General features: G+C 51.4%; 1 protein-coding gene across 3 annotated transcripts; it reads right to left on the reverse strand.

Annotated features, from left to right (window-relative positions):
- Positions 1-11800: 11800 nt before the first annotated feature.
- Positions 11801-22697, reverse strand: LOC117976578 (TBC1 domain family member 3G-like). Of its 3 annotated transcripts, none has more exons than XM_034942644.4 (14): positions 22587-22697; positions 21099-21171; positions 20851-20936; positions 19532-19571; positions 18969-19049; positions 18418-18525; positions 17978-18087; positions 16679-16727; positions 16015-16135; positions 15207-15301; positions 14757-14822; positions 14194-14293; positions 13671-13823; positions 11801-12726 (listed from the first exon to the last, which is right to left on the reverse strand). In XM_034942644.4, the coding sequence occupies exons 2-14, from the start codon at positions 21168-21170 to the stop codon at positions 12230-12232; spliced, it is 1578 nt and encodes a 525-aa protein (XP_034798535.1). In that variant the 5' UTR covers position 21171; positions 22587-22697; the 3' UTR covers positions 11801-12229. The 3 variants fall into 3 exon arrangements, with proteins under 3 accessions (XP_034798535.1, XP_054957248.1, XP_034798536.1); XM_034942645.3 differs by lacking the exon at positions 22587-22697 and having other exon boundaries at positions 11972-12247; positions 12291-12726; positions 21099-21292; XM_055101273.2 differs by lacking the exon at positions 22587-22697 and having other exon boundaries at positions 21099-21292.
- Between the last annotated feature and the right edge of the window lie 953 nt (positions 22698-23650).

A 23650-nucleotide genomic window follows, 5' to 3' on the forward strand; every position in this document is an offset into this window, starting at 1 on the left:
CCAAAACAGAAGCTTATTTATTTATTTATATACTTTATTTATTTATTTTTGAGACAGAGTCTTGCTCTGTCACCCAGGCTGGAGTACAGTGGTGTGATCTCGGCTCACTGCAAAATCTGCCTCCCGGGTTCAAGCGATTCTCCTGCCTCAGCCTCCCTAGTAGCTGGGATTGCAGGTGTGTGCCACCACGGCCAGCTAATTTTTGTATTTTTAGTAGAGACGGGTTTTCACCATGTTGGCCAGGCTGGTCTCAAACTCCTGACCTCAGGTGATCCACCTGCCTCAGCCTCCCAAAGTGCTGGGATTACAGGCATGAGCCACCAAGCCCAGCCTAGAGAAGCTTATTTTTTAAAAGAAAATACACAAAAAAATCAAAATCTCTTAAGTCCAATTGTAATTTTTTTTGGCTTTTAAAAAATGTTAATGCCCTCAAATATTCTCCTATCCAATCACTGTATTTTAAATGGCATTCCTCCAACAAATATTTGTTGAGCCCCCACTACATGCCAGGATTGAAATGTCAAATTGAAGGAGGCAATAGCTACTGAAGTAAAGCAAAAAAAAGTACTGGCTATTTTTCCTTCTATAAAATGACCTAGTAATAACCGCTTTACCCAGGAGAGTTGCTGTAAAGATCTAATAACATGACACATATAACCACACCCCTAAAGAATGAGGTGTTACCGCATGTTCTCACTCATAGGTGGGAATTGAACAATGAGAACACATGGACACAGGAAGGGGAACATCACACACTGGGGCCTGCTGTGGGGTCAGGGGAGGGGGGAGGGATAGCATTAGGAGATATACCTAATGTAAATGACGAGTTAATGGGTGCAGCACACCAGCATGGCACATGTATACATATGTAACTAACCTGCACATTGTGCACATGTACCCTAAAACTTAAAGTGTAATAATAATAAAATAAAAAAATAAATTTTGCTTAAATAAATATTATAATAAAAAAAGAATGAGGTGTTATTAAAATGTTTGCAAGAGAAACCCTAGTAATTCCAAGCACATATTTTAGGAATGGTTTCTTGTGTAGAAAATCCTGGAATGTGAGGCTCTGCTGATTTTTTTAATGCATATTCTCTTCTTATGTATGCGGAATTTTTTTTTTTTTTTTTTTTGAGATAGAGCCTTGCTCTGTTGCCCAGGCTGGAATGCACTGGCATGATCTTGGCTCACTGCAACTGCTACCTCCTGGTTTCAAGTGATTCTCCTGCCTCAGCCTCCCGAGTAGATGGAATTACAGGCATGTACCACCACACTTGGCTAATATTTGTATTTTTAGTAGAGATGGGGTTTCACCATATTGGCCAGGCTGTTCTAGAATTCCTGACCTTGTGATCCACCCACTTCAGCCTCCCAAAGTGCTGGGATTACAGGCATGAGCCACTGCACCAGGCCTATTTTTGTTTTTACTAATGTTTAAAGAGACCCACTTTATGTACAGAATTCTGGCTACAACCTAACAAATGAGTTGCTCTGTTCATCAGTTATAGCCAATTTAAGTAATTATGAAAAGCTCAACAATACTTTAACTGGCAATGAAAGCATCAATATCTCACATTTACCACCACAACTTAGGATTTCTTGGTAGCTAAATAAAATGCTTCTATTTTGTGGGGGGAAACTGTCACATAAGTTGAAATTCTGCAATGTTCAATTGAGGAAAAGGTCTCTATGTTAAATCAAAGGTATAAATTCCACATCAGTAGTACATGAAAGAGAAAAAAAAAGCCAAAATTAAAGTGATTCATGCCCACTTCCCTAACTGAACCTAAGATTTTACTAACAGAGATGCCGTAACTTTGATCATGCACACATCAAACTTGAATTTAAAAACATGCATGCACTCACTCATCTTTTATCTGTTATGTAATTAATACTGTAAGATTATATTTTGCCTACATGCTCTATATTACTAATTTATAGGATTATTACTATTCAGTGTTGTTTACTTGAAACCATACTGTACTATACACAACTTTTGCAGTCCATGCTAACTTTATTTTTTTAATTAATTTTTTTTTATACAGAGTCTCACTCACTCTATTGGCCAGGCTGGAGTGCAGTGGCACGATCTTGGCTCCTGCAACCTCTGCCTCTCGGGTTCAAGTCATTCTCCTGCCTCAGCCTCCCAAGCAGTTGGTACCACAGGTACATGCCACCACACTCGGCTAATTTTTGTATTTTTGGTAGAGATGGGGTTTCACCATGTGGGCCAGGCTGGTCTCGAACTCCTGACCTCAAGGTTATAGGCGTGAGCCACCATGTCCCAACTCCATGCTAACTTTAGAGCTTATTTCCCATCCCATAAGATACAACACTACTTGTGTTACATAGTGAGCAGTGTGGGGAAGAAAAGCATAGAATTAAGTTAGTGACAAATCCAGTGAACTCAAAAAGAGGGAAAAAAACACTCCCAAACAATTGTTTTCCCCATATTCTATTCTCCCTAGAGGTAGTCCATACAGTAATGACAAAAGAAAAAAAAGGATACAAAATGAGAAAGATGTTCATGTGACATAGAAGTACAGTAATAAAATCAACAAGCATATATGATATTTAAGCAAAATAGTATCTATGCATTGATGGTCATCTGATATAAATCCATCATTTCTGTTGGCCAACATCTAAAACCTTTATTTTTCTGAGGAGACAAGCTATAAATCTATATGGATATTTCTACAATGAGAATTCACTATTACATATGAACCAATATAATTTGATGTCAAATATTCACAATTAGGTTTTAAAAATCCCCTACTTGGCCGGGCGCGGTGGCTCATGCCTGTAATCCCAGCACTTTGGGAGGCCAAGGCGGGTGGATCATGAGGCCAAGAAATCAAGACCATCCTGGCCAACATGGTGAAGCCCTGTCTCTACTAAAAATACAAAAATTAACTGGGCGTGGTGGCAGGCACCTGTAGTCCCAGCTACTCAGGAGGCTGAGGCAGGACAATCACTTGAACCCAGGAGGCAGAGGTTGCAGTGAGCTGAGATCGCGCCACTGCACCCCAGCCTGACGACAGAGTGAGACTCAGTCTCAAAAAAAAAAAAAAAAAAAAAAAATCCCCTACTTATGTTAAGAGTACCAAAAATAGGGCCAGGAATGATGGCTCATGCCTATAATTTTGGCACTTTGGGAAGCCGAGGTGGGAAGATAGCTTGAGTCCAGGAGTAAAATAGTGAGACTCTGTCTCTACAAAAAAATAAAAAATTGGCTGGATGTGGCACACACCTGTAGTCCAGGTACTCACGAGGCTGAAATGGGTGGATCACTTGAGCCTGGGAGGTCAAGGCTGTAGTGAACTGTGATCACACCACTACACCCTACACCCAGCCTGGGCTACAAGGTGAGACCCTGTCTCAAAAAAAAAAAAAAAAAAAGGTACCAAAAATCTATAGCTGTTTCGGGAATAAAATACATGTAGTTAGTGAGGTTTTTCTCTCCCACTGCTATGACTTAATTTTTGGTTGAGATGCTAAGCCAAACATCATTTTAAGTCTGTGGCCCAACCAAAAAATGGAATCATACTCTCCAAAGAATTGTACATTCCCACTCTAATTGCTAAAATAAAATGTTGGATTATGAAAATCAATTTTGTAGGTATCAATAAGTTATAAGAGCATGGCTTATTTTAAAAAAAAAAAGTGGGCCAGGTTACCCTACATGAGCTGCAAAGCAAGCAAACTGAATTTTCTTATCGAAGAGCCCATCCTCATACTTAAAATTTCCCATGACTACATGGAAATTCTTTCACTTACCAGAAAGACCTGATTGGCAGTTTCACTGAGAGTTGCGTCATCTGGGCTGTCGACAGGTGTCTGACGTGTAAACTTGGAATCAAACTGACTTACATCCTCTTCAGATTGCTTTATACAAACAAAATAATTTAGAAAATAATGAATAGTCCATATGACATCAATCAAATGCACTGTAAGCTCTGGGAGCTCTTTTCGCAGGGGTTAACTATAATAAAGTATTAGAATAGTCTTAGCAGGCACTATTCTAATAGTGGAGAAATGCAAGTGGAAGAAAAAAATGCAAGTGGAAAGTACTGAGTCAAATTACATCTTCAAATCTTAAACATGCACTAAAAAAGATTTTAGTATACTGTTATTCCTACTAAAAATGTGAATATATTGACTGGGCATGGTGGCTCACGCCTGTAATCCCAGCACTTTGGGAGGCTGAGGTGGGCAGATCATGAGGTCAGGAGTTCAAGACCAGCCTGGCCAATAAAGCGAAACCCCGTCTCTACTAAAAATACAAAACATTAGCCGGGTGTGATGGCGGGCACCTGTAATCCTAGCTACTCGGGAGGCTGAGGCAGGAGAATTGCTTGAACCTGGGAGGCAGAGGTTGCAGCAAGCAGAGATTGTGCCACTGCACACCAGCCCAGGTGACAGTGCGAGAGTCTGTCTCAAAAATATATATATATATATCGAGCTCAAAACAAGCTGGAAAAAATGTGAATATCAATTTCCCCTCTCACAAAGCTTCAGTGTGCCTAGGCCACTGGCTAAATCCCTGTTTAGAGATAATTAGTTCAGTTGGCTACTGCAGGTTTGTAATAAACCTGAAAAACTACTGAAGCAGAGTTAAAACATGAATAACACTGGTAAGATGCTCCAGTTAAAGTTTCTTCCCACAGCTCATTTCATTCCTCCAGAAATCTAAAGGAGCAAAAATAATTTTCTATTCTGCATGGGTTATAAGTTATATTTCCTTGTGAAAGTATAGTTATCACTTCAGTTCTAACCATGAGATTTATTTATTTAATTCCTTCTCTCTTTCCCAAAATATCTGGTTAAACTCTTGGGCCAAATGTAAGAAGTAAATAATAATTTAGAATATCTGACTTAATACTAAAAGATGATGACCACGTTGACCTTATAATTCTCTTAGAGCCCAGACTGTGAACCTGCACTCCCTGGAGGAATGGCTGATTCCAAGTGTGGGGAAAATGTACAAGATAAGCATAGAACACCAGTTTCCTTATTTTGCTCTTTCGTACAACACTAGACAATGTGCTCATGTCAAAAGGACTCAGAACCCAACATGAAGATGCACCCAGCATTCACTGCACCCAGCATTCAACGAAGGGAAAAAATGAGCACCAATAAAAATAACTGCTAGGTGCGGTGGCTCATGCCTATCATCCCAACACTTTGGGAGGCAGAGGCAGGTGGATTGCTTTTGAGCTCAGGATTTGAAGACCAGCCTGGTGAACACGGCAAAACCCCGTCTCTACCAGAAACACAAAAATTAGCTGGGCATGGTGGTGTACCTGTGGTCCCAGCTACTCAAGAGGGTGAGGTGGGAGGATTGCTGGAAGTCAGGACGTCAAGCCTGTAGTGGGCAGCGATTATACCACTGCACTACAGCTTGGGTGACAGAGTAAGACCCTGCCTCAAAACAATAAATGAATAAATAAAAATAAAATAAAAATAACTGCAATGAAATGAAACACAAATGTGTTAAAACGTGTAAGTTCATAATATACTAAAAAAGAAAAAAACACACACACACAAAGTTCATTGGTCAATTCTGGAAGATGCTAGGGAACTAATTCATTATTTTGAAAACTAGGAAAGAATCAAACATACATCCTGCCTTTCCTGTATGAACTGTACCTTGGGTAACTAACTGATCAAAGAGTTTCTCTTTATGAAAGAATTCCAGCTAACAAAGAAAGAAGAAATAACAGTTAGAATAAAACCATTTCACAAACACCTGATGAAACTATAAAAGTGGGCTACAGTTTCTCAACCTCAGGGCTACTGACATTTTAGGCCTATTAATACTTTGCGTTAGGGGGCTGTGCTATGCTGACTCTTACCCCTGAAGGTACCTATAGCATTCCCTCCCCCAACCTGTGACAATCAGTGTGTCTCCAGACATTGCCAAATTACCCTGGTAGTGAAATGCTGACACAGGCAGTGACCACTAACATAACTAAAAAAACACACATACACACACACAAGTACACATTATGCCTCCTGATCAAAGCATACGCGATACTGAGAGTGTAATCTGAATCAGATCAACCACCTAAATTTAAATACCAGTTTTTGGAAATTTGGGGAACAGATGAACATGGTCAATGAAACTCTGGGGATAATATCAGCAAAATCAAAATTTGAGAATTCTACAGGACAAATGACCCTGTTTCTTCAATAAATCACGAGGGGAATCTATAAATGAAAAGAGACCTAAGAGACATAGTAACCAAACTACATACAGACCTTGATTAAATCCTTACAAACAGGAGAAAAAAAAAAAGAATGGAACAACAACAACAAAAAAATTAGGTGGGGCAACACAGGGAGACCTCATCTCTAGAAAAATTCAAAAAATTGGATGTGGTGATGCACCCCTGTGGTCCCAGCTATATGGGAGGATCCCTTGAGCCTGGGAAGCTGAGGCTGCCATGAGCCACTATCATGCCACTGCACTCCAGCCTGGGCAACAGAGAAAGACCCTATCTCAAAAAAAAAAAAAGAGAAAAAAAAAAAAAACCTGGGGAAACTGTCAACTTCTTAGGTGTGATGATGGGATGACAGTTATGTTTAAAGAAGATGATCTAATTATTTTTAAGCTGGGCAGGAGGTGTATGACAGTTCTCCTCCTTAAAATTGTTTGTTGTTTTTCAAAGTGGGTCACATTATGCTCCATGACCAAAAAATAATCACCATCACCATCCTCCTCCTTTTCCACCTACAGCCCAAGGAATGGAAAAAGAAACTGTGTTTTCTCAGATTCTGAGGTGGCAGAAAGACAATAACACACTAACTCATTTACTCATAAACATATTGTTATGGGTTGAATCGTGTGCCTTACCCACCCCCCAGAAAATTTCGTATGTTGAAACTCTAACCTCTAGTTCCTCAGAATGTGACCTTATTTGGAAAGGGTTATTGCAGATGTAATGAGTGAAGATCAGGTCCTACTGGAGTAGAGAGGAGCCCTAATCCAATATGCCTGGTATCCTTAGAAAAAGGGGAAATTTGGCCACAGATATGCACACAGGTAGAACACCATGTGAACATGAAGGCAGAGATCCGGGTGATGCACCTACAAGCCAAAGAATGACAAAGATTACCAGCAAACCACCAGAAGCCAGGGGAGAGGCATGGAACATACAGTTTCTCACAGTAGTCAAAGAAACCAACTCTAACAATGTGATCTAGAACTTCTAGTCTCCAGATCTATGAGATAATAAATTTCTGTTGTCTAAGCCACCCGGTTTGTGGTACTTTGTTGCAGCAAGCCTAGCAAATGAATGCACACATATTCTGTATTTTGAAGAAAAAATTCCCAGAGAATCATATTTAAAATGGTTAAATTAAGCAAAATAAAACAAACCAAAAAAAGAAAAGTCCCAACCACCTGAAATATTTAATTGTCTTAGGAAACTGACTTAAAAATATCTAATACAGGCCGGGAGCGGTGGCTCACACCTGTAATCCCAGCACTTTGGGAGGCCGAGGCGAGCGGATCACGAGGTCAGGAGATCGAGACCATCCTGGCTAACATGGTGAAACCCCGTCTCTACTAAAAATACAAAACATTAGCCGGGCGTAGTGGCGGACGCCTGTAGTCCCAGCTACTCCGGAGGCTGACGCAGGAGAATGGCGTGAACCCGGGAGGCGGAGCTTCCAGTTTGCCGAGATTGCGCCACTGCACTCCAGCCTGGTCGACAGAGCCAGACTCCGTCTCAAAAAAAAAAAAAAAAAAAAAAAAAAAAAAAAAAAAAAAAAATCTAATACAGTCAATTGCCACTGGCTTTAGTTCTTTCAAAGACAGTACAAAAATAAAAGATGCTTGGCTGGGTGCAGAAGCTCACACCCGTAATCCCGGCACTTTGAGAGGCTGAGGTGGGTGGATCACTGGAGCCCAGGAGTTGGAGACCAGCCTGGGCGACATGGCAAAACCCTGTTTCTACAAAAAATACAAAAAAATTAGCCAGGCATGGTGACACGTGTCTGTAGTCGCAGCTATTCGGGAAGCTGAGGTGGGAGAATCACCTGAATCTGGGGATGTCAAGGCTACACTGAACTGTGATCGTGCTACTGCACTCCTTCCTGACAGAGTGAGACCTCGTCTCAAAATAAAATAAACAGGCCGGGCGCGGTGGCTCACGCCTGTAATCGCAGCACTTTCGGAGGCCGAGGAGGACAGATCACGAGGTCAGGAGATCGAGACCATCCTGGCTAACATGGTGAAATCCCGTCTCTACTAAAAATACAAAAAATTAGCCGGGCACGGTGGCGGGCGCCTGTAGTCCCAGCTACTCGGGAGGCTGAGGCAGGAGAATGGCGTGAACCTGGGAGGCGGAGCTTGCAGTGAGCCGAAATCGCGCCACTGCACTCCAGCCTGGGTGACAGAGCGAGACTCCGTCTCAGAAAAAAAAATTAAATAAAATAAATAAAAAATAAAAACAAAGATGCTGAAGAGAGGATAAATCAGAGATCTTTGAACTGCTAATAAAAATAATGTTTCTGTCTGCTCTGAGATTTTTCTTTTCTCAGCCAGGCCAGCTGTCTCTGTTCAGAAAGACCTGGGGGTCTCCTTGACCATGCACTCAGGGCTCAGACCCCAACACAAACAAGCCCCGTGTGCTGAAGAGAAGCAGGTCCCTTAGCTGAGGTCCAAAGGCTGTGGGTCCTGCATGAGCCTGAAGTGGTGCACGTCCCTGGTCACATTGGAGGTGGAGAGCTTGGGGATCTGAATGTGCTGTTTGCCTTGGATCTTTATTTGTGATTCAGAAACAGTGGAATAAAAGGAAAGGAAAGAAAACCCGAATGGCCACCTCAGCAGGATGCTCCAAGGGTAGTGTCCAGGTGGCACTGACTCAGACACGTGGGGGCTTCCCCCACCCATGCTCAAGAGCCACTTTGCCATTTCACCATCTCTCTGTCCTCCACACCCCTCAGCAGCAAGCACACCAAGAATGTGTTCACCATGAAGCTCAAATCTCAGCAGAATCTAGAGTCTGAAATCCAAGTAAGGGAAAGTGTAGAGCTTCTCGGATGATGCCCTGTCAATTTTATTTTAACGAATGAAAGACCAGAAGAAGTCAGTCTTTGAAAGGAGAGGACAGGAGCATCTGCTGGCATTAGCAGCCATGCCATCGTAGGACCGGCTCACCTGGACCCGCGGCCACCTGTGCTTTTACATCTAGTCTTGGTTAACCATGGGCCACTTTTCCAGCTTGGAAACTAAGTATATGCTCCACTTCCTCTCCTTCCTCATTGAACTCTTTCACTAAAAGAACAGTGCAAGAGAGAGTTAAACTGTTTGCCTCATTCTTAAGAACTTTCAGGAAAAGTGTTGGCAGGGAAGGAAATTTCCCAGCTCTGGGAAACAGTCTTGTGGATTATCTGCTGGTTTCGTTGATCTGTGCTGTCCTCCCTGCATTCATGAGGAAAACTGGCCTTGGTTCAAATAAGAACAGGATTTGTCCTGGTGACAGAGAAAGGTTTCTTCTGATGTCTATATATCTCCGAGGGGGATGCTTTGTCCAGGCAGAGGCTGTGGCCAAGCGATCGGGGGGCTCAGAGGGCTGCTGGGAAGGGGTGGGCCCCTCTCTCCCCAGAGGGAAACTCCTGGGGACCTCTCGAGCACCCCTGCCCATCCTTTAAACATAAATTCATAAATACAAACAAGTAGGCCATTCACAGAAATATTTCTGTGAATAAAATATGTCATAGGACGGGTGGCACTCTCATATGGCAATAATTATGACAGGGGCCGGCAAATGACCTGAGTGACCCGGAGTGACCTGAGCACTGACTCCCAAATGCCCTCCATCGGATGTTCTGCATCCCCGAGACCCTTTCCTGGGTCCTCCTGGGCCCTACCACCCCCTAGACCATCCAGACCTCAGGTCACCCCCCTGTCTGTTGACAGAGTAGTCTCCGTTCCTGAATGTGCTGGTCACCAGCAACAGCAGCTGCTCCTCCTCCAGGAAGCTCAGCCTATACTTCTACATGCAGAGAACCTGGACGGCACCCAGGTGGACCTAAGCCTTCAGCTCCCAGTAGACACTCTGGGCTTCCTACCCTGCCCAGACACTCTGGGCTTCCCCCCACACCTCCCCTCGGCCGGGGCTCCTGTGCGCATCTGTCTCTCCCAGTGCCCAGCACAGGCGTGGAATGGAAGGGGTGAATGGACCGATGTGAACACATCATCCTGGATTCTCCTTCCCTCTCGAGCCCTGCAGCTAACCCATCGGCAAGCCCTGGGGCCTCTGCCTCCAAAATCCTGCCTATCCCATGTGCAAACGCCTCTCACCATGTCCACTGCTATTTGCAGTTCTGTGTGTGTGGAAATACTTCCACAAATTTGGAATGAACAGGTCACAGCTGTGCCTGGAGGGAACGGCCAGGGAAATGTGCCCTCACCTTGCTGTTCTATCCAGGCCCACCCAGCTGAGGATGGGGGACCTGCCACCACTCTCCTGGCAGTTCCGGACTCCTGGGAACCGGCAGGTGAGGACCCAAGAGTGTTTTCAGTGACCCGGCTGACCTGGTCATCCGTCAGTCCCACCTTGGCCTAGGCCTCTATGCAGCACAGATCACAGCTCATTCCATCGTGGCATTACACTGGCCTGTGCCCTGTCCTCAGGGTCACATCCGTCTCCCAGAAGCCGTGCAACCCTGGAAAACCCAGGTCTAACAGTCAGGTTCCTCCTCTGTGCATTAACAATGGCGTTGACGCCTGCTTTGCGGGACGCTGGGAGGGGAGAGGGAGGTGTATGCTGGAGAGCTCCCCAGGGGCAAGGCCTGGCTCTGCGTCACTCACTGTCAGATCCTGAGAGCCTGGGGCTGGCCCAGCACATGGCCATCATTCCCTAAGAGTTGGATTTCATCCCTCAGTGCTGAAGGCAGGGGATAGAGCTTAGACAGACCCCTTGCGTCCTGTCTTCTTTATCTACAGCTTACTCATCCTTGCCCCTTTCACGTGCACCCGGCAGAGCAGGTGTTCACTGAGCTTGAGCAAAATTCAAGCTAGAGCAGCTGATGGATCTTGAGGCCTAGATTCACTGTCAAAGTGTTTCTCAAACGGTGCTCTCCAGAACACCAAGGAAAACTCATTTACTGTATAAGTTTGAAAATCCCTGCCCACCGGTCTACCTTTGTGTATGAGCAATCAGCTCTACCATTCAGCCCAGGTGTGTGTTTGCTGGACCATGTGGAGGAAGCTGAAGAGACATGAGCTGAAGGCAGAGGGTGAGTCCAAGGTGGGATCTTGGGACAGGTACGAGAAGTTAGGCAAAAATGGGATAATTCTAGCCTTCATAACCTTAGATAATAGTTCACATTATTATTTAGTTAATAGAATTGTACCCACATTACATTTCTTAAATTTTTTTAAGAGATAAAGTCTCACTCTGTCACCCAGGCTGGAGTGCAGTGGTGCAATCATGGCTCACTGCTTCCTGGAACTCGTGGGCTCCAGCAATCCTCCTGCCTCAGCCTCCTGACTAGGTGGGACTATAGGCACACACCACCATGCCTGGCTAATTTCTTTGACTTTTCTCTAGAGACCGGGTCCACCTAGGTTTCCCAGGCTGGTCTCAGACTTCTAGACTCAAGTGAACCTGAATCTCCCGCCTCGACCTCTCAAATTGCTGGGATTACAGGTATGAGCCACCACACCCGGCCTAAATTTCTTATGTGCCATGGGACTGCAAAACATCATTATTAGGGGCAGCTGGATGGAAGGTATAGGAGGACACTATAGTGCCTTTTCAATATTTCTGTCTAAAATCTAAAATCATTTCAACAGGAACATTTATTTCAAAACGTGAAGGTGGTTATCCTTCCATGAGTTTAAAGTACAAAGGCAGGCTCACGGTGTCGTCAGAATTCAGAATGATGGTCGTGGGGCTGGGGGCGTTGGGAGGGGCTGGGCATGGTTGGCTTTGTGATCTGGAGTCTGGTGTGCTCCATCTCTGAATGTCTCTCGAGCTGCACTCTTTCTTAATACATTCTCATAAGTTTAACAAAAAATAAAACGAGGAGGCGAAGCTTGCTTGGGTTGTTAAGCCTAGGGAAATTATCCAGCCATGAGCCCTGGCCCAGATGCTTCTAGAAGCCTGGAGGGAACTGAGAACTTTCCAAGTGGAGGCCGCAGAGGCAAGGCCCTGAGGTGGGAGCACACTGCTGTTCGTCCCTAGCTCTGAAGGGGGTGCCCTGGTCGGAATCAGTGCTGGGTGCACTGCAGGGCCGGGAAGTCCATGCCCACGTTGTGGCTCAGTGCAGTGAAAGCCGATCTCACCCGCTCCGCAGGGTGTTCAGCCTGCCAGCAGGTGGCCGGCTGGTCCTCCTGGGATATGGCACGGACCCAGCAGCTCTGTCTGAAATCATAACGGCGGAACCAAGGGTCCCCTACGTCCAGGTCCGTTGGGAGGCGGGGCATGGAGTTCCACTGCAGGAATCTCCAGGAACCTTGAGGTCCTCCCTGAGCCAGGGCCGGGCTGGGCACACCCTGAGTGCCCACAGGGTAGGTGTCTTCCCGGACAGCCCCACCAGGACAGGGTGTGGAAGAACGAGGTGCCCGTGGCGGGGAAGCTGACCACATGGGCCGCGGGAACCGGGCTGGTGGGCCTGGAGGGGCCTGCCTGTCCCCCTTGCAGAGGGTCTTCCCGCCACGTGAAGCCGGCACAGGCCTGGATGCCGACGACCCTTGCTCGGGTTTGGCTGAAAGGAAAACAGACGCGGTCAGCATCTCCAGTGAGCCCACGCAGGCCTTTCCGGGCTGGGCCCCACCTGCCTCCGTCTCTGGAGTCCTCGGGGTCTCTGTGTGGCCCCCGTGGCCTGACACTGAGGACACGCCTGTAGTCTGCTGATCCCAGAGGGAGGGGTGCGTGCTGCCTCGCGTGGGGAAGCTGTCGTGGCATGGCGGGTGGCTCCTGGGACTGCCCCCAGGGTTCAGACTGGCTGGGGGCTTCCTGCCACACACCTTCGTCCCAGGGCTGTTGGGCCTGGGATACGGCCCCCAGTCAGAACTCAGGTGGGAGGGGCCTTGGATGTCACCCAGCCCCTTGCCACCTCACGTGGGGACCCGTCTCCGCAGTGGGTGATTGGGCCCGGATGTGGGTCACCCTCTGTCCTCCTGGGCTGCCCAGTCCATGCCAGGACTGACCGTTCCCACTTCTGGCTGAACTCTTGGCTCTGGCTCTGGGCCCGGGGTCCCGCCTGAATTCCCTTGTCTCCCTGGCTCAAGGCTTGTTGTCCTGGCAACCTTGGAGGAGCGTGCAGGAGTGAGGGGCCTCTGCTGCTCTCTGAGGCTGTGGGTGCTTGCAGGGAGGGGCGGGGCCTCCCACAAATGGGTCTGGGCTCGTCTAGTAACTTGGAGGGCCCTGCGAGGGGGAGACGGAGACACCGCAGAAGGTGGGAGGGGGCTTGTTGGAGGGTCTTGCCCACATCCCCCTCCTGCGTGCACAGCATGTCCAGTATACACGCACTGAGTGCCTGCCCTGAGGACCGGTGGGCCTCCTGTACTTTCTTAGAGTCTGGGAGGAAGAGGAGGAAGAAAAGGTGAAGAGGAAGGCCCAGGTAGTAGGGTTGCAGGTTCCGGGCACTCCCCTACTATTGACTACCCCAGAGGGGGACATGGGAGGGGACGTGGCACTGGAGCCCACCTGGGGGTGGCAGGTCCCCCTGCTTTCTTGTTAGTTTCTTCATAGAGGCCCTAAGATGCTTGAGCACAGTGTCATCATCCCTGGCCCAGGTATCAACGAACCGGTTCCAAAAACGTGCCCACGGGCCACACCTGGACGTCTTCGTGAGGCGCTCTAGGGACAGGGTGGATATCAGGCCAGGGGAGTTACCTGGGAATGGTCACAGCTCATACCCCGTGGCCACTTCAGTCTCCCACTGGGCGGTGCCGGATCCTATTGTGGCCACCCCAGGCGTCCAGATATACACAGGAGACTGTGGCTGGGGGGCGATCTGGACAGGGAAGTGCTCACCACACTCTCGACTTTCATCTGGGTCATGTGGGGGATGGGCTCGGTGTCACAGTGTCCTGCCCAGCCCACCTGGCCAGACCTCCCTCTGGGCCAGAACAGAGGATCATGAGGACAGTGTGAGGAAGCTGCCCTCGGGCCAGTCGGGCTCTGACCCCAGGGCTCCCCAGGCCCCGCTGGGCACACGTAGACTTACTCTGCTGAACCTTAAAGGCGATTCTTGTTATCGGCATCAACGCCTGTTCGCCTTCTACCAGATACACATCCCACAGGCGCAGGGTGAGCCCGAGAGAGATCTGTGGGGACAGCAGGTGTGAAAGAACCTGGTCCTTCCAGGCTGGGGCTGGTGGCTCGAGCTGCGCACACTGGGGCTTCAGTCTCCAGAGTCAGTGACCTTCCCCATGAGGGTCGCCTGAGCCCTCCAGGACGCTGGGTCAGACAAGGTCTTGAAGCTCCTCATGGGGGGCACTCATTTGAGTGGGGATGTGGCTCCTGGAGAGAGGGGCTTGCCCAGGGCTTGAGGCTTCCCTGAGCCCTCTCAAGTCAGGTCCTGGCCCAGTCTGCCCATGAGGCTGGGCCTGAGCCCCAGCCATTGCCCTGGGATGACCCCTCTTGGGCAGAGGGTTTTGCTTGTGTGTCCTTTGGGGACCCGCCTGAGATTCCTGTGGGCTGGGAGTGAGCCAGACCCCCGGGCTGGGGAAGCAGGGCACTGTAGGGCAAGGAGGGTCCCTGAGCCAGGGTCTCCCAATGCCTCCTTACCCCGTCAATCAATATCCGGATGAGGCAGCCTAAGGACGAACACTGCCCACATAGATCTTTCTTGTCCTGATGGAAGCAACAGAGGTGCTCAGGCCACTGGGCTGCCCTAAAAACCTCCCTCTTCCAGGGCCTCTGAAGACCCTTCCCCTAGTGCAGAACACTGGGCGGTGTCCAGAGCTCCCCACAACACTGTCACCTTCCCACACTCCCGGTGGACACATTGCCCTTTGCCCTGCTCTGCGGGAGCTGGGCCCCCATCCCTGTGCCTCTGTCTCCTCCAGGGCAGGAAAGGAAACCAACTCCCAGCCCATGGAGAACCCGACGTCCCAGATCAGGCCCTGGCTGGGACTCAGCCAGTCACCAGCCCCACGAGGGGCTCCAGCCCCCCTGCTCCTACAGCCCCACGGGAGTCAGGGCTTCTGGGAAGAGCTGAGGGAACCATAAACTCACCTGATGCCACATGGTGTTGGGTTGTGACGTGGCTACCACATGCTCCTGTTGGTCTTGGAGCCCCTGGACGGTCCCGCCATTTGGGCTGTGAAATCCTGAGAAGCCCCCAGCCCATCATGAAATCAGAGCCTTCCCCCAAGATGTGGAGCCATCAGCTGCAAGAGCTGGGCAGCTGGAGAGGCCCCCAAACCCCAAGGCCTCCCACCCTCCCATCTGGTGACCCCAACATGCGGCCTTTACCCTGGGGAGGTGGGGCGGGAACATTCCCTGGAGCCTGGCTGGAGGTTCCCCTGGAGGCCTCCTGGGCCAGGGTGCAAAAAGGGCAAGCCTGACTTTCAGGCCACCACAGGGCGGCCGGAACTGGGTGGGTGCTGGGCTTCCTGGTCATCTCCTGGTAGTGGGGTCGGGCCAGGGAACAGGGGATGGGGAGATGCTGCCACCTGGGCTTGGTCGGCCCATTCGTGGGCACCGATGGCAGCAGGAGCCCGGGCAGCTGGAGGGCAGGAGGACTCTCAGGGAGGGGAGAGTCAGCTGCACAGAATCAGAGCCGGAGGGCGTGGCTCCAGGACACAGAGGGTGGCCACGGGGAGGATGAGATGCCCTCTGCTGATGGGGATGAGAGGTGTCTGATTTGGGCTTTGGGGGTCAGCCGTGGACTCCTGTGGGACCCTCAGCAGAGACATCCTAAAGTCTCCCAACAAGCTGGCGACACAAGGAGGGTGCCTTGGCTGAAAGCTGTGATCACCTGGCCAGGGTGGCCATCCCCAGGTCTGGCTGCAGGAGGTCCCCAGGGCAGCTGTTCGCTTACCCTGCAGGGAGTGCCTCTCACTGGCCAGCAGCTGCACCAGTGCCCAGAATGCATCCTCCTCAGGAAGATAAAGGAGGAACAAGGCGGCGATGTGGCTCAGGTCCCTGCAGTAGCCCACCTCCTGCAAGAGCCAGAGTCACCATGGAAGGACATCAGCTGGGAGGGCTGAGGTCACCTGGGAGGACTCATGTCATTGGAGAGGGCAGAGGTGACTGGAGAGGCTTCCTCTGAAGGAGAGGCTTCCTCTGAAAAAGAGGCCTCCTCAGGATGCACATTCATTTCATGACAAGAGCCAAGTCCATCAGGCACTTCAGCACCTTGTCCAAAATGTCTGCTGATAGCACCATCCTGTGTGTGATGCTGCCAAGCTCCTGGGCTTTGGGGCAGCCCCAGGAGGAGGGCGTCATTTCTTGTTCTGAGAAGTGGTGGTCAGGCCCAGGTGACACCAGGAGTCCAGGCCCTGACTCCTTTGTGTATCAGCTTGACCCCTTGAGACCACCCCCTTCCTTGGAGGTTTATGCCAGCGGTGAGCTGACATCCTACCTCCTATATCCTGGTGGGTCACAAATACTAACTTTAAAAGAAGCAACGACACCCCCACCAGACACCCACTCCTGTGAATATGGAAATATGGCCCGGGAACCTCACTGCCGGGAATACTCACCGGGTTATACTCCTCATACGCCAGGAGGATGTAAAGTAGTTCCCGCTGCCTAGGAAACAGAGAAAGGGGGCTTTGGTTTGTTTTGTGCAGATGTTGTTAATTTCACTTTGTCTACAAAGCCTAACAGCAAATCCCATTTCAGGTTCAGATGATTCACCAGATAAGCAGTGAGCTCTTCAGGGCCTGAGACTCTTGAAGAAATGTTTCAGTAAAATCCACATCTGTGACATGCAAATAGCCCAGTTGTACAGTGACTTGCCTGATCCTTTTCACTCTGAATGATTTTTTTTTTTTTCAGTTTGCACACACGCCAGTTCAGTCTGTGGGTGTACAGTTCCTCCACGGTTCCAAACCAATGTGCAGAGTCTCCTGGCCACCGCTCCAGCCCCTCCTGGGGCGACTCCTTCATCCTCCAAGTCTCCAGGGTGGCCCCTATGCACCCAGCCTCTCCCCGATCCGTCAGCCCCTGGCCACCCAGACTGCTTCTCAGTCCCTGTGGTTTGGCCTTTTCCAGAATGGCCTAGGAATGGGAATCCTACTGTGGTAGCTTATTGGGTCTGGCTTCTGTCCCTCAGCAAAATGCATCTAGGATCCACCCACGTTCGTGCGGGCATCACTGGCTCGTTCCCTTTTCTCACTGGGTCTTCCGTTTGAAGGGAGGACCAGCCTTGCTCTCCCCATTCCCGTGTTGAAGGCCGTCCCCGAAGGCTCCGTGTGTGAGTGACGAGGAGTCAAGCAGTGAACCTGGCATGCAGGTTTCATGTGGATGTCAGTTTCCAAATCAGTGGGTTCAATATCTGTGACACTTTGGGGATGTGTGGTTCAAGTCCATCGAGCTTTGTGAGCCACTGCCCAACTGGCTGCCAACGTGGCTGTGCCATGTCATGTTCCCAGCAGACCTGGATGAGAGTTTCCAGGACCCCTAATTCTCCCAGCATTTGGTGCTGTCACTGTTGCCTGGGGGGGCTCATGGGCCCTCTATCCTGCCACCCTCCCGTGGGTCCTACCATGGGTCCCCATGGGTCAGGGAGAGCACCTTTCACCATTGTGCATGATTTTGTTTGCTGCCTTCCATCTCCTCAGGATCCTCCTGGGTTCTGGCCCCACATGTTCCAGTCTGGCCCAGGGCTTGGAACCAGGGAGGTGCTCGGTTCATGGTGCCGGCTGCTCCCTGGGCCGGGAGAGCTCTTGGCAGCTGTGTCATCCCTCCTGGATGACCCTGGCTTCTGCTCCGGGGAAGCCCCCATCCCTCTCATTCACCCCATCTCTGCTGGGACCCTGTGGCTCCCGTAGACTTACTTGGTTCCGTATCGATCCCTGAAGAATATATGCCTCCTTAATGTCCCGCTTATGTCCAGGTCCATTTGCTGGATGTGTTCAGATGACCTCTTGCCCTTCTTCTTCATGATCTGTAGGGCAGGGCCAAGAGGAGGAAGCAGTCTCAGAACAGATGGAAGACTCCCTGCCCCCAGTGGCAGTCAGCCCACAGTCAGCACTTCGGGAAGGAAGGACAGAAGGAAGGTTTCCTTCTGCAGAAAGCTGCATTTTGGCTTGTTACTGAAGCCAGGGAGGGTCACCAGAGCTGAGTTTGTCTGTGGTGACTGTGTCACCATCTGTGCCCAGGGTGTTCATCTGACCTTCACCCCCAGCTCCCCAGGGTGGTCTTGACGTTCCCTCCAGCTGGAGACCTGGGCCCCTGACACGGCCTGTCCTGTTTGTTGTGCTCTGGCTGAGCGTACCTGGTATCTTCCGGGGTTTTTCAACTTGATTTCCTCAATGTTCAGGAGGACTGACCACATCGGGCCCCGGATGTTCATGGGAATTCCCTGGTACGCTCGATCTATGAGCTGTGGGCAGAAAACAATCTGGCGTCACAGGCCACGGGGTGACCCCAGTGAGGACCAGAGCCCGGGGATTCTGGAAATTGTCGGTTTTGGCCCCATGATTCCTCAGTAGAGGTGAGATCAAGCTGGGACAGGGTCTCCCTTCCCAGGACTGAAAGAGTAGATGGACACTCAGAGTCGAAACTCTGATCTGAACCTTTTCCTTCCTTCAGGTCACCAGGGCATCCCTAGCCTTGAGCTCCGGGTAGTCCCAGCCCTAGATTCAGATTCCCTCCCAGCAAGGTGACGCTTGCACGAATAGGCAGGAAATCTGGCGACCAGGCCTGCAGTCCTCTGGGCGAGGACAGTGTGCCACCCACCCTCTGAGAGGCTGACGGTGCCAGGCCACAGCCATGGGTGCCTGTCCCCTGTCTCTGCAGAGAGTGCTTCCTCCCTCCACACATTACCTTTCTGCTGTTTTTGTAGGTGTCCCACTCTCCCAGCATTTTCACCCACTTGCTCTTTCGGCTGATCTCCCGCCGAATTTGCTGTCAAATGAGGCATGTTCGAGTTAGCGGAGCTGCCAGGCTTCCCAGAGCCGCCCGCGGATGCTGGGTCTTGGGCTCTGGAGCCCTGGTGGGAGCCAGCTGGAAGGAGCCAGGTAAGGGCAGACCTCAAAGGCTGAGAGCCTTTGAGCAAATAAGCACCAGTGGGTTGGCTTTGGGACCCCGGGATGTACCATCCTCAGGCCACAGCCACACCAGTCTTAGGTCCCAGCCTCTAGGTGGGCTCCTGACACAAGCGCGCAGCCACCCCCAAGCCAGGACTGTGGTTCTCCTTTTGGAATTTTATCAAACTGCCAAAGCGAACAGCAACCTGGGGTCAGGTCCAGCAGGGACTGCTGCCCCTCTCAGTGACAGCGCGTTGCCCTCACCCGCCACCGCTCAGGCCAGCTGCTTCCTCTGCCTCACTGACCACCCGCCCAGTCCCTACGTCCCTGGACCAGCCCCTCCATGCATCAGGCTCTTACCTTCGCCTCCCGCGCAGTCAGAGGAGGCAGCTCCGTCTCACTGTAAGGCAACCCAGGCAGAGCTGAGGAACTGCACGGGGCCTGGAGCGGCCCCAGCCTGGGTGCCGACCCCCAGAAAGGACTGGCTCTGTCCCTTTCCAGTTCAGGGCTCAGCCCAGGAGAAGGCACAGGGAAGGGAGGACAAGGGCCTTCCTGTGGGGCTGACTCCCAGGAGGAGCAGGACCTGGGAGGAGTATAGGGACAGCCTAGCCGGGGTTACTGGGGCCCCTGGCGTGGGGGGTGGACAGGCTGCCCAATGGGTCTGCCCATCCTGGACTCGAGGTGGTGCTTTCTGCTGGAGCTGAGAAAGGTTAGCCCTGAGATGGGATGGGGGCCGCCCAGGGTGGGCGACCGGGCCCTGACAGGAGTCCCTCAGGGAGTGACCACATCACCCCGCCAGGGTCAAGGGAGCCTGCCCTGAGACCTGCCCGGTGTACTCTGGGTGCACCAGGGGCCCATCCCACTTGACAGCCCCAAGGCCCTTGCAGGTTCTGACCTCCCAGCATCCACCTGCCTCTCCCTGCACCCGAGCCACACACCCTGCGTTTCAGAAGTGGCATGGCTCATCAGCTCCCTCCCACCCTACCTCCCCAGGGATCCTCTGTCTCTCCATCCTGTGATCCCTGAGGGCTGGGCTCCTGGCTGGGCTCCTCTTACCCGGCCCCAGATCCCTTCCCAGCGTCAGACCCAGGGTCTTTAGCCGCAAGCCCTGCTGCCTCCCTGGCCTCACCGTGAGATGCCCAGAACGGGGCCCTGCCCATCTTCTCCCCCATTCTCCTAGGGCTACAGCCCCCATTGTCACCATGCCTTTTCCCCTCACGGGACAGTGAGGGCTGTAGCTCTAGGGGAATGGGGGAGAACGGGCAGGTGGGCCCTCAGAGACCCGCTGGACAACAGCCCTGAGGCTGGGCCAGGCGTCCCCTCACCCTGTGGCCATAACCCTTGGATCTCACCGGGGTTGTCTCCGAGTAGACAGGGCCAGACCCTCAGGCTGCCCCGCTCCTCTTGTGCTCACTTGCCGACAGAACTGCTGAGCGCCCAGGGGCCTGACCTAGCCCAGTCTCCATTCCCACCGGCTCCCTAGATGGGCCCCACACCTCTGGCCTAACAACAACCTCGGGCTGGACCTGCAGGGGAGTCAGGGAGGAGTTCTGTCCCTGGAAAGGAGGTTGACCCGACCTGGTGAGACATGTCCTGCATCAGAAAGGCCTTTCTAAAAGCAAACCCATCCCTGAGCTGAGACAGGTGCTTTAGGGGTGAGGGGAGTGCAGAGGACTCACTGTACAATCCCCAAATGATCGACGTTGTTGTTGTAGCTTCGAAAAGGCTTAGGCCCCTTGTCCTCTGACAGCCCAGCTCGGTGTCCCTGTAGCCCAGAGGGAGCCTTGGTGAGGGGTCCAAGGTAAAGGGTGCAAGGGCCTGGGGGCATTGGCCACCCGTCCCTGCCCTGTGCTCCTAGCGAGCCCAGGACCCTTTGACCAGGGCACACTGGAAGAGGCCTCCCTCCAAGAAGCAGACCCACTTGTACCTTTTCGTATTTCATAATGACGTCCTCTCGCTCTTGTGCCCACCAACTACCCGCGACCTCTACCACGTCCATCCTGTGAGACAAAATTGTCTAAAGATTACACTGTACGCGGCGGCTTCGGAGAACACCTGAACCGCTCTCGCCGGGCTCCCAGATGCTGGCTGGCTGCGTAACCCCCATTCCACCGCCGCCCCCAGGTAAAAAGGGGCCAGACCCAGTGGCCCACAGCCGCTCGAGTCTCTGGAGTCTCAAGTCCCAAGCAGGGGTGGGCATCTTCCCAAGGACTTGAGTACAGTGGGACCTAGACAGAGAATCCTGTTGTCCCCCAATGCCATGAAATGGGGACACACTGGCCCCAGCAGGTTGAATGGTTTCCACCTGCCAAGGGTGAAGGGCCCATGATGGGCTATTCCAGGGATGTGGAGGCAGACTGGGGTCAGCGACCAGAGGTCTCTGTACAATCGGCCTCCTGGGATGCTCAGGGCCTCAGAGATGCCCAGTTTCCTACAGGGAACAAGATCTCTCCTGACTGCTCGGTTCTACTCCGCTCATCACTTTGGCTACCGTGGCTCTTCAGTCTGAACAGTGAAGCCACTTAAGGAATAATGCCTGTTGAGCAGGAGGGTGTTCGGTTTGGGGGATGAGAAAGATCTATTGTACGCATGGAAACCACGTCTCTCGCGGAGGGACTGTGGAGTCCACCATTCTGAGCCGTCCCAACAGGAGGAGGCTTCATTTTCCTGGGTCACTGAGGACGAACAGTGGGTCCTTGGTCCTGGAGAACACCTGGATGGACCGTCCCTCCTGGGAATACTCGAGGCAAAAGGAGGGCGAGGCCTCAAGAGGACCACACAGAGCAAGAAATACCTGGGGAGAACCCTAGTGCCCGGACCCCTTTGAACAGAAGGGAAGATAGTCTCCCCTCAGCCAGCCCTCCAGGGCTCCTTCATTTTCCACAGCTGCCCAAGGGCAGCAGGCTCCCCTGGACAAGGGACCATGTGTGTTCAGTGGGGCCCACAGCAACCATCAGGACCCAGCTTAGGGCACAGAGGTGTTCTGAGGACCGTCAGTGGATCTATACCAGTGGATCTATACCAGTGGCTCTGCCAGGACCAGGCTCTGCCCCATCGGGATCGGAAACCTGGGCAGATTTGGGAGGTCACAGGGTTCAGGCCTGAATTCCAGCACAGCACACGGCAGGGCTGAGAGCAAAACTCAGGGTCATGTCCGGATTCCCAGGCCAGTTACTGCCTCTCTGACCCCAGACGTCTCATCTGTCGAATGGGGACATTTGGGAACAGCACCCACTCTACGAAGCCACCATGGAGACGAAAGAGCCAATCGTCTACACGGGCAGTGTAGAACGGGCGCCTGGTGAGTGCTCAGGGATGACCCTCCTCGGTAGCTGCCCCACAGAGGCCAACACCGCCCGCACCGTAGCCACTGTCCCCAAGTCCGCCTGGAGGAAAGAGAGCAGGTCACGCTCACCTGATTCTGATGAATCAGCTGGCCTGGGTCATACCTCTCAGGGAGAAAACCTTTGAGTCCACAGAGCTGCTCACAGATACCACTGCCTGTGTGTAACTGCTGTAGAACACTGAGGCAGGCCAGAGAGTGGATAGGTGTTAAGCACCAGTGACATTCTGAGGTCATGGCACGCATCACAATGGGGCCTTGCCCGGGTCAGCAGCGCCCAGAGTCAGGGTCCTCCGCTGCCTGAGGCGTCAACATGCCTGCATGCAATGTGTTTGTGCATGTGCGTGCACACGTGTATGTGGGTAAACACGTCTGTGCACGTGTGTGTTGCTTCTCTGGCCAGGCCCGGCTGCCCCACTCATGTGTGCACCCAGTTCCTCATCACTGTCACCCCCGAGGCCCAGGGCCAGCATCAGAGCATCCATGGCTGCTCCCTAACCTCAGCCCTCCCTGCCCAGGGTGGTGCTGGGATACACATAGGGGTGGAGGGAAGTGACTGCTGCTGTTGGATCTCAGAATATAAAAGCTAATACTATTACCTAATGGTCTTTTTAGTGTCTCTAATGGTATCGCTTTTTCATTTCTGATATTTTAACTGGGTATTTCTCTCCATGACCCTTGGATATTCTAGCTAGAGGATCCTGTGAGGAAAGTGCCGGGCACACAGTAGGGGCTCACTCTTCTAGACATGTTATCTAAAACCTGGTTCATCTGTCCTTCCATGCAGGGCCTAGGGGATGCCAAATTCCAGGGTCCAGAAAGAGCTTGGGATAAAATGAAACTTCAAGGGGACGGCTTTGACCTGGGCTGAGTCTGCCTGTGCCGAGTCTGCCTGTGCCATCCAACTGGAGTCTCAAGTCCTGAGGCAGGACGTCCAGGTGCCCCAGTGCAGGGTCCTCCTGATCAACACCTGCTCCCCTGTACTCATTAGCAACCTCACCCACCCTACTCTCAAAGCACACTTGGCTCTCATATCCAGGAGCTCTGCATCTGTAGATTCAGCAACAGCAGATGGAAAATATTCAGAAAATAATTTGGATGGTTATGTTTCTATTGAACATGTGCAGACTTTGTTC

This window comes from Pan paniscus, chromosome 19, assembly GCF_029289425.2.
Source record: "Pan paniscus chromosome 19, NHGRI_mPanPan1-v2.0_pri, whole genome shotgun sequence".
Classification (NCBI taxonomy): Eukaryota; Metazoa; Chordata; class Mammalia; order Primates; family Hominidae; genus Pan; species Pan paniscus.

Coding starts and splice junctions, on each gene's coding strand:
- LOC117976578 (XM_034942645.3), bottom strand. CDS start 21,170: ATGGACGTGGTAGAGGTCGCGGGTAGTTGGTGGGCACAAGAGCGAGAG. Junction 19,050..19,531: donor TGACTGCGCGGGAGGCGAAG/GTAAGAGCCTGA, acceptor CTCATTTGACAG/CAAATTCGGCGGGAGATCAG. Junction 12,727..13,670: donor GGGGGACCTGCCACCCCCAG/GTGGGCTCCAGT, acceptor TTTTCCTTTCAG/CCAAACCCGAGCAAGGGTCG.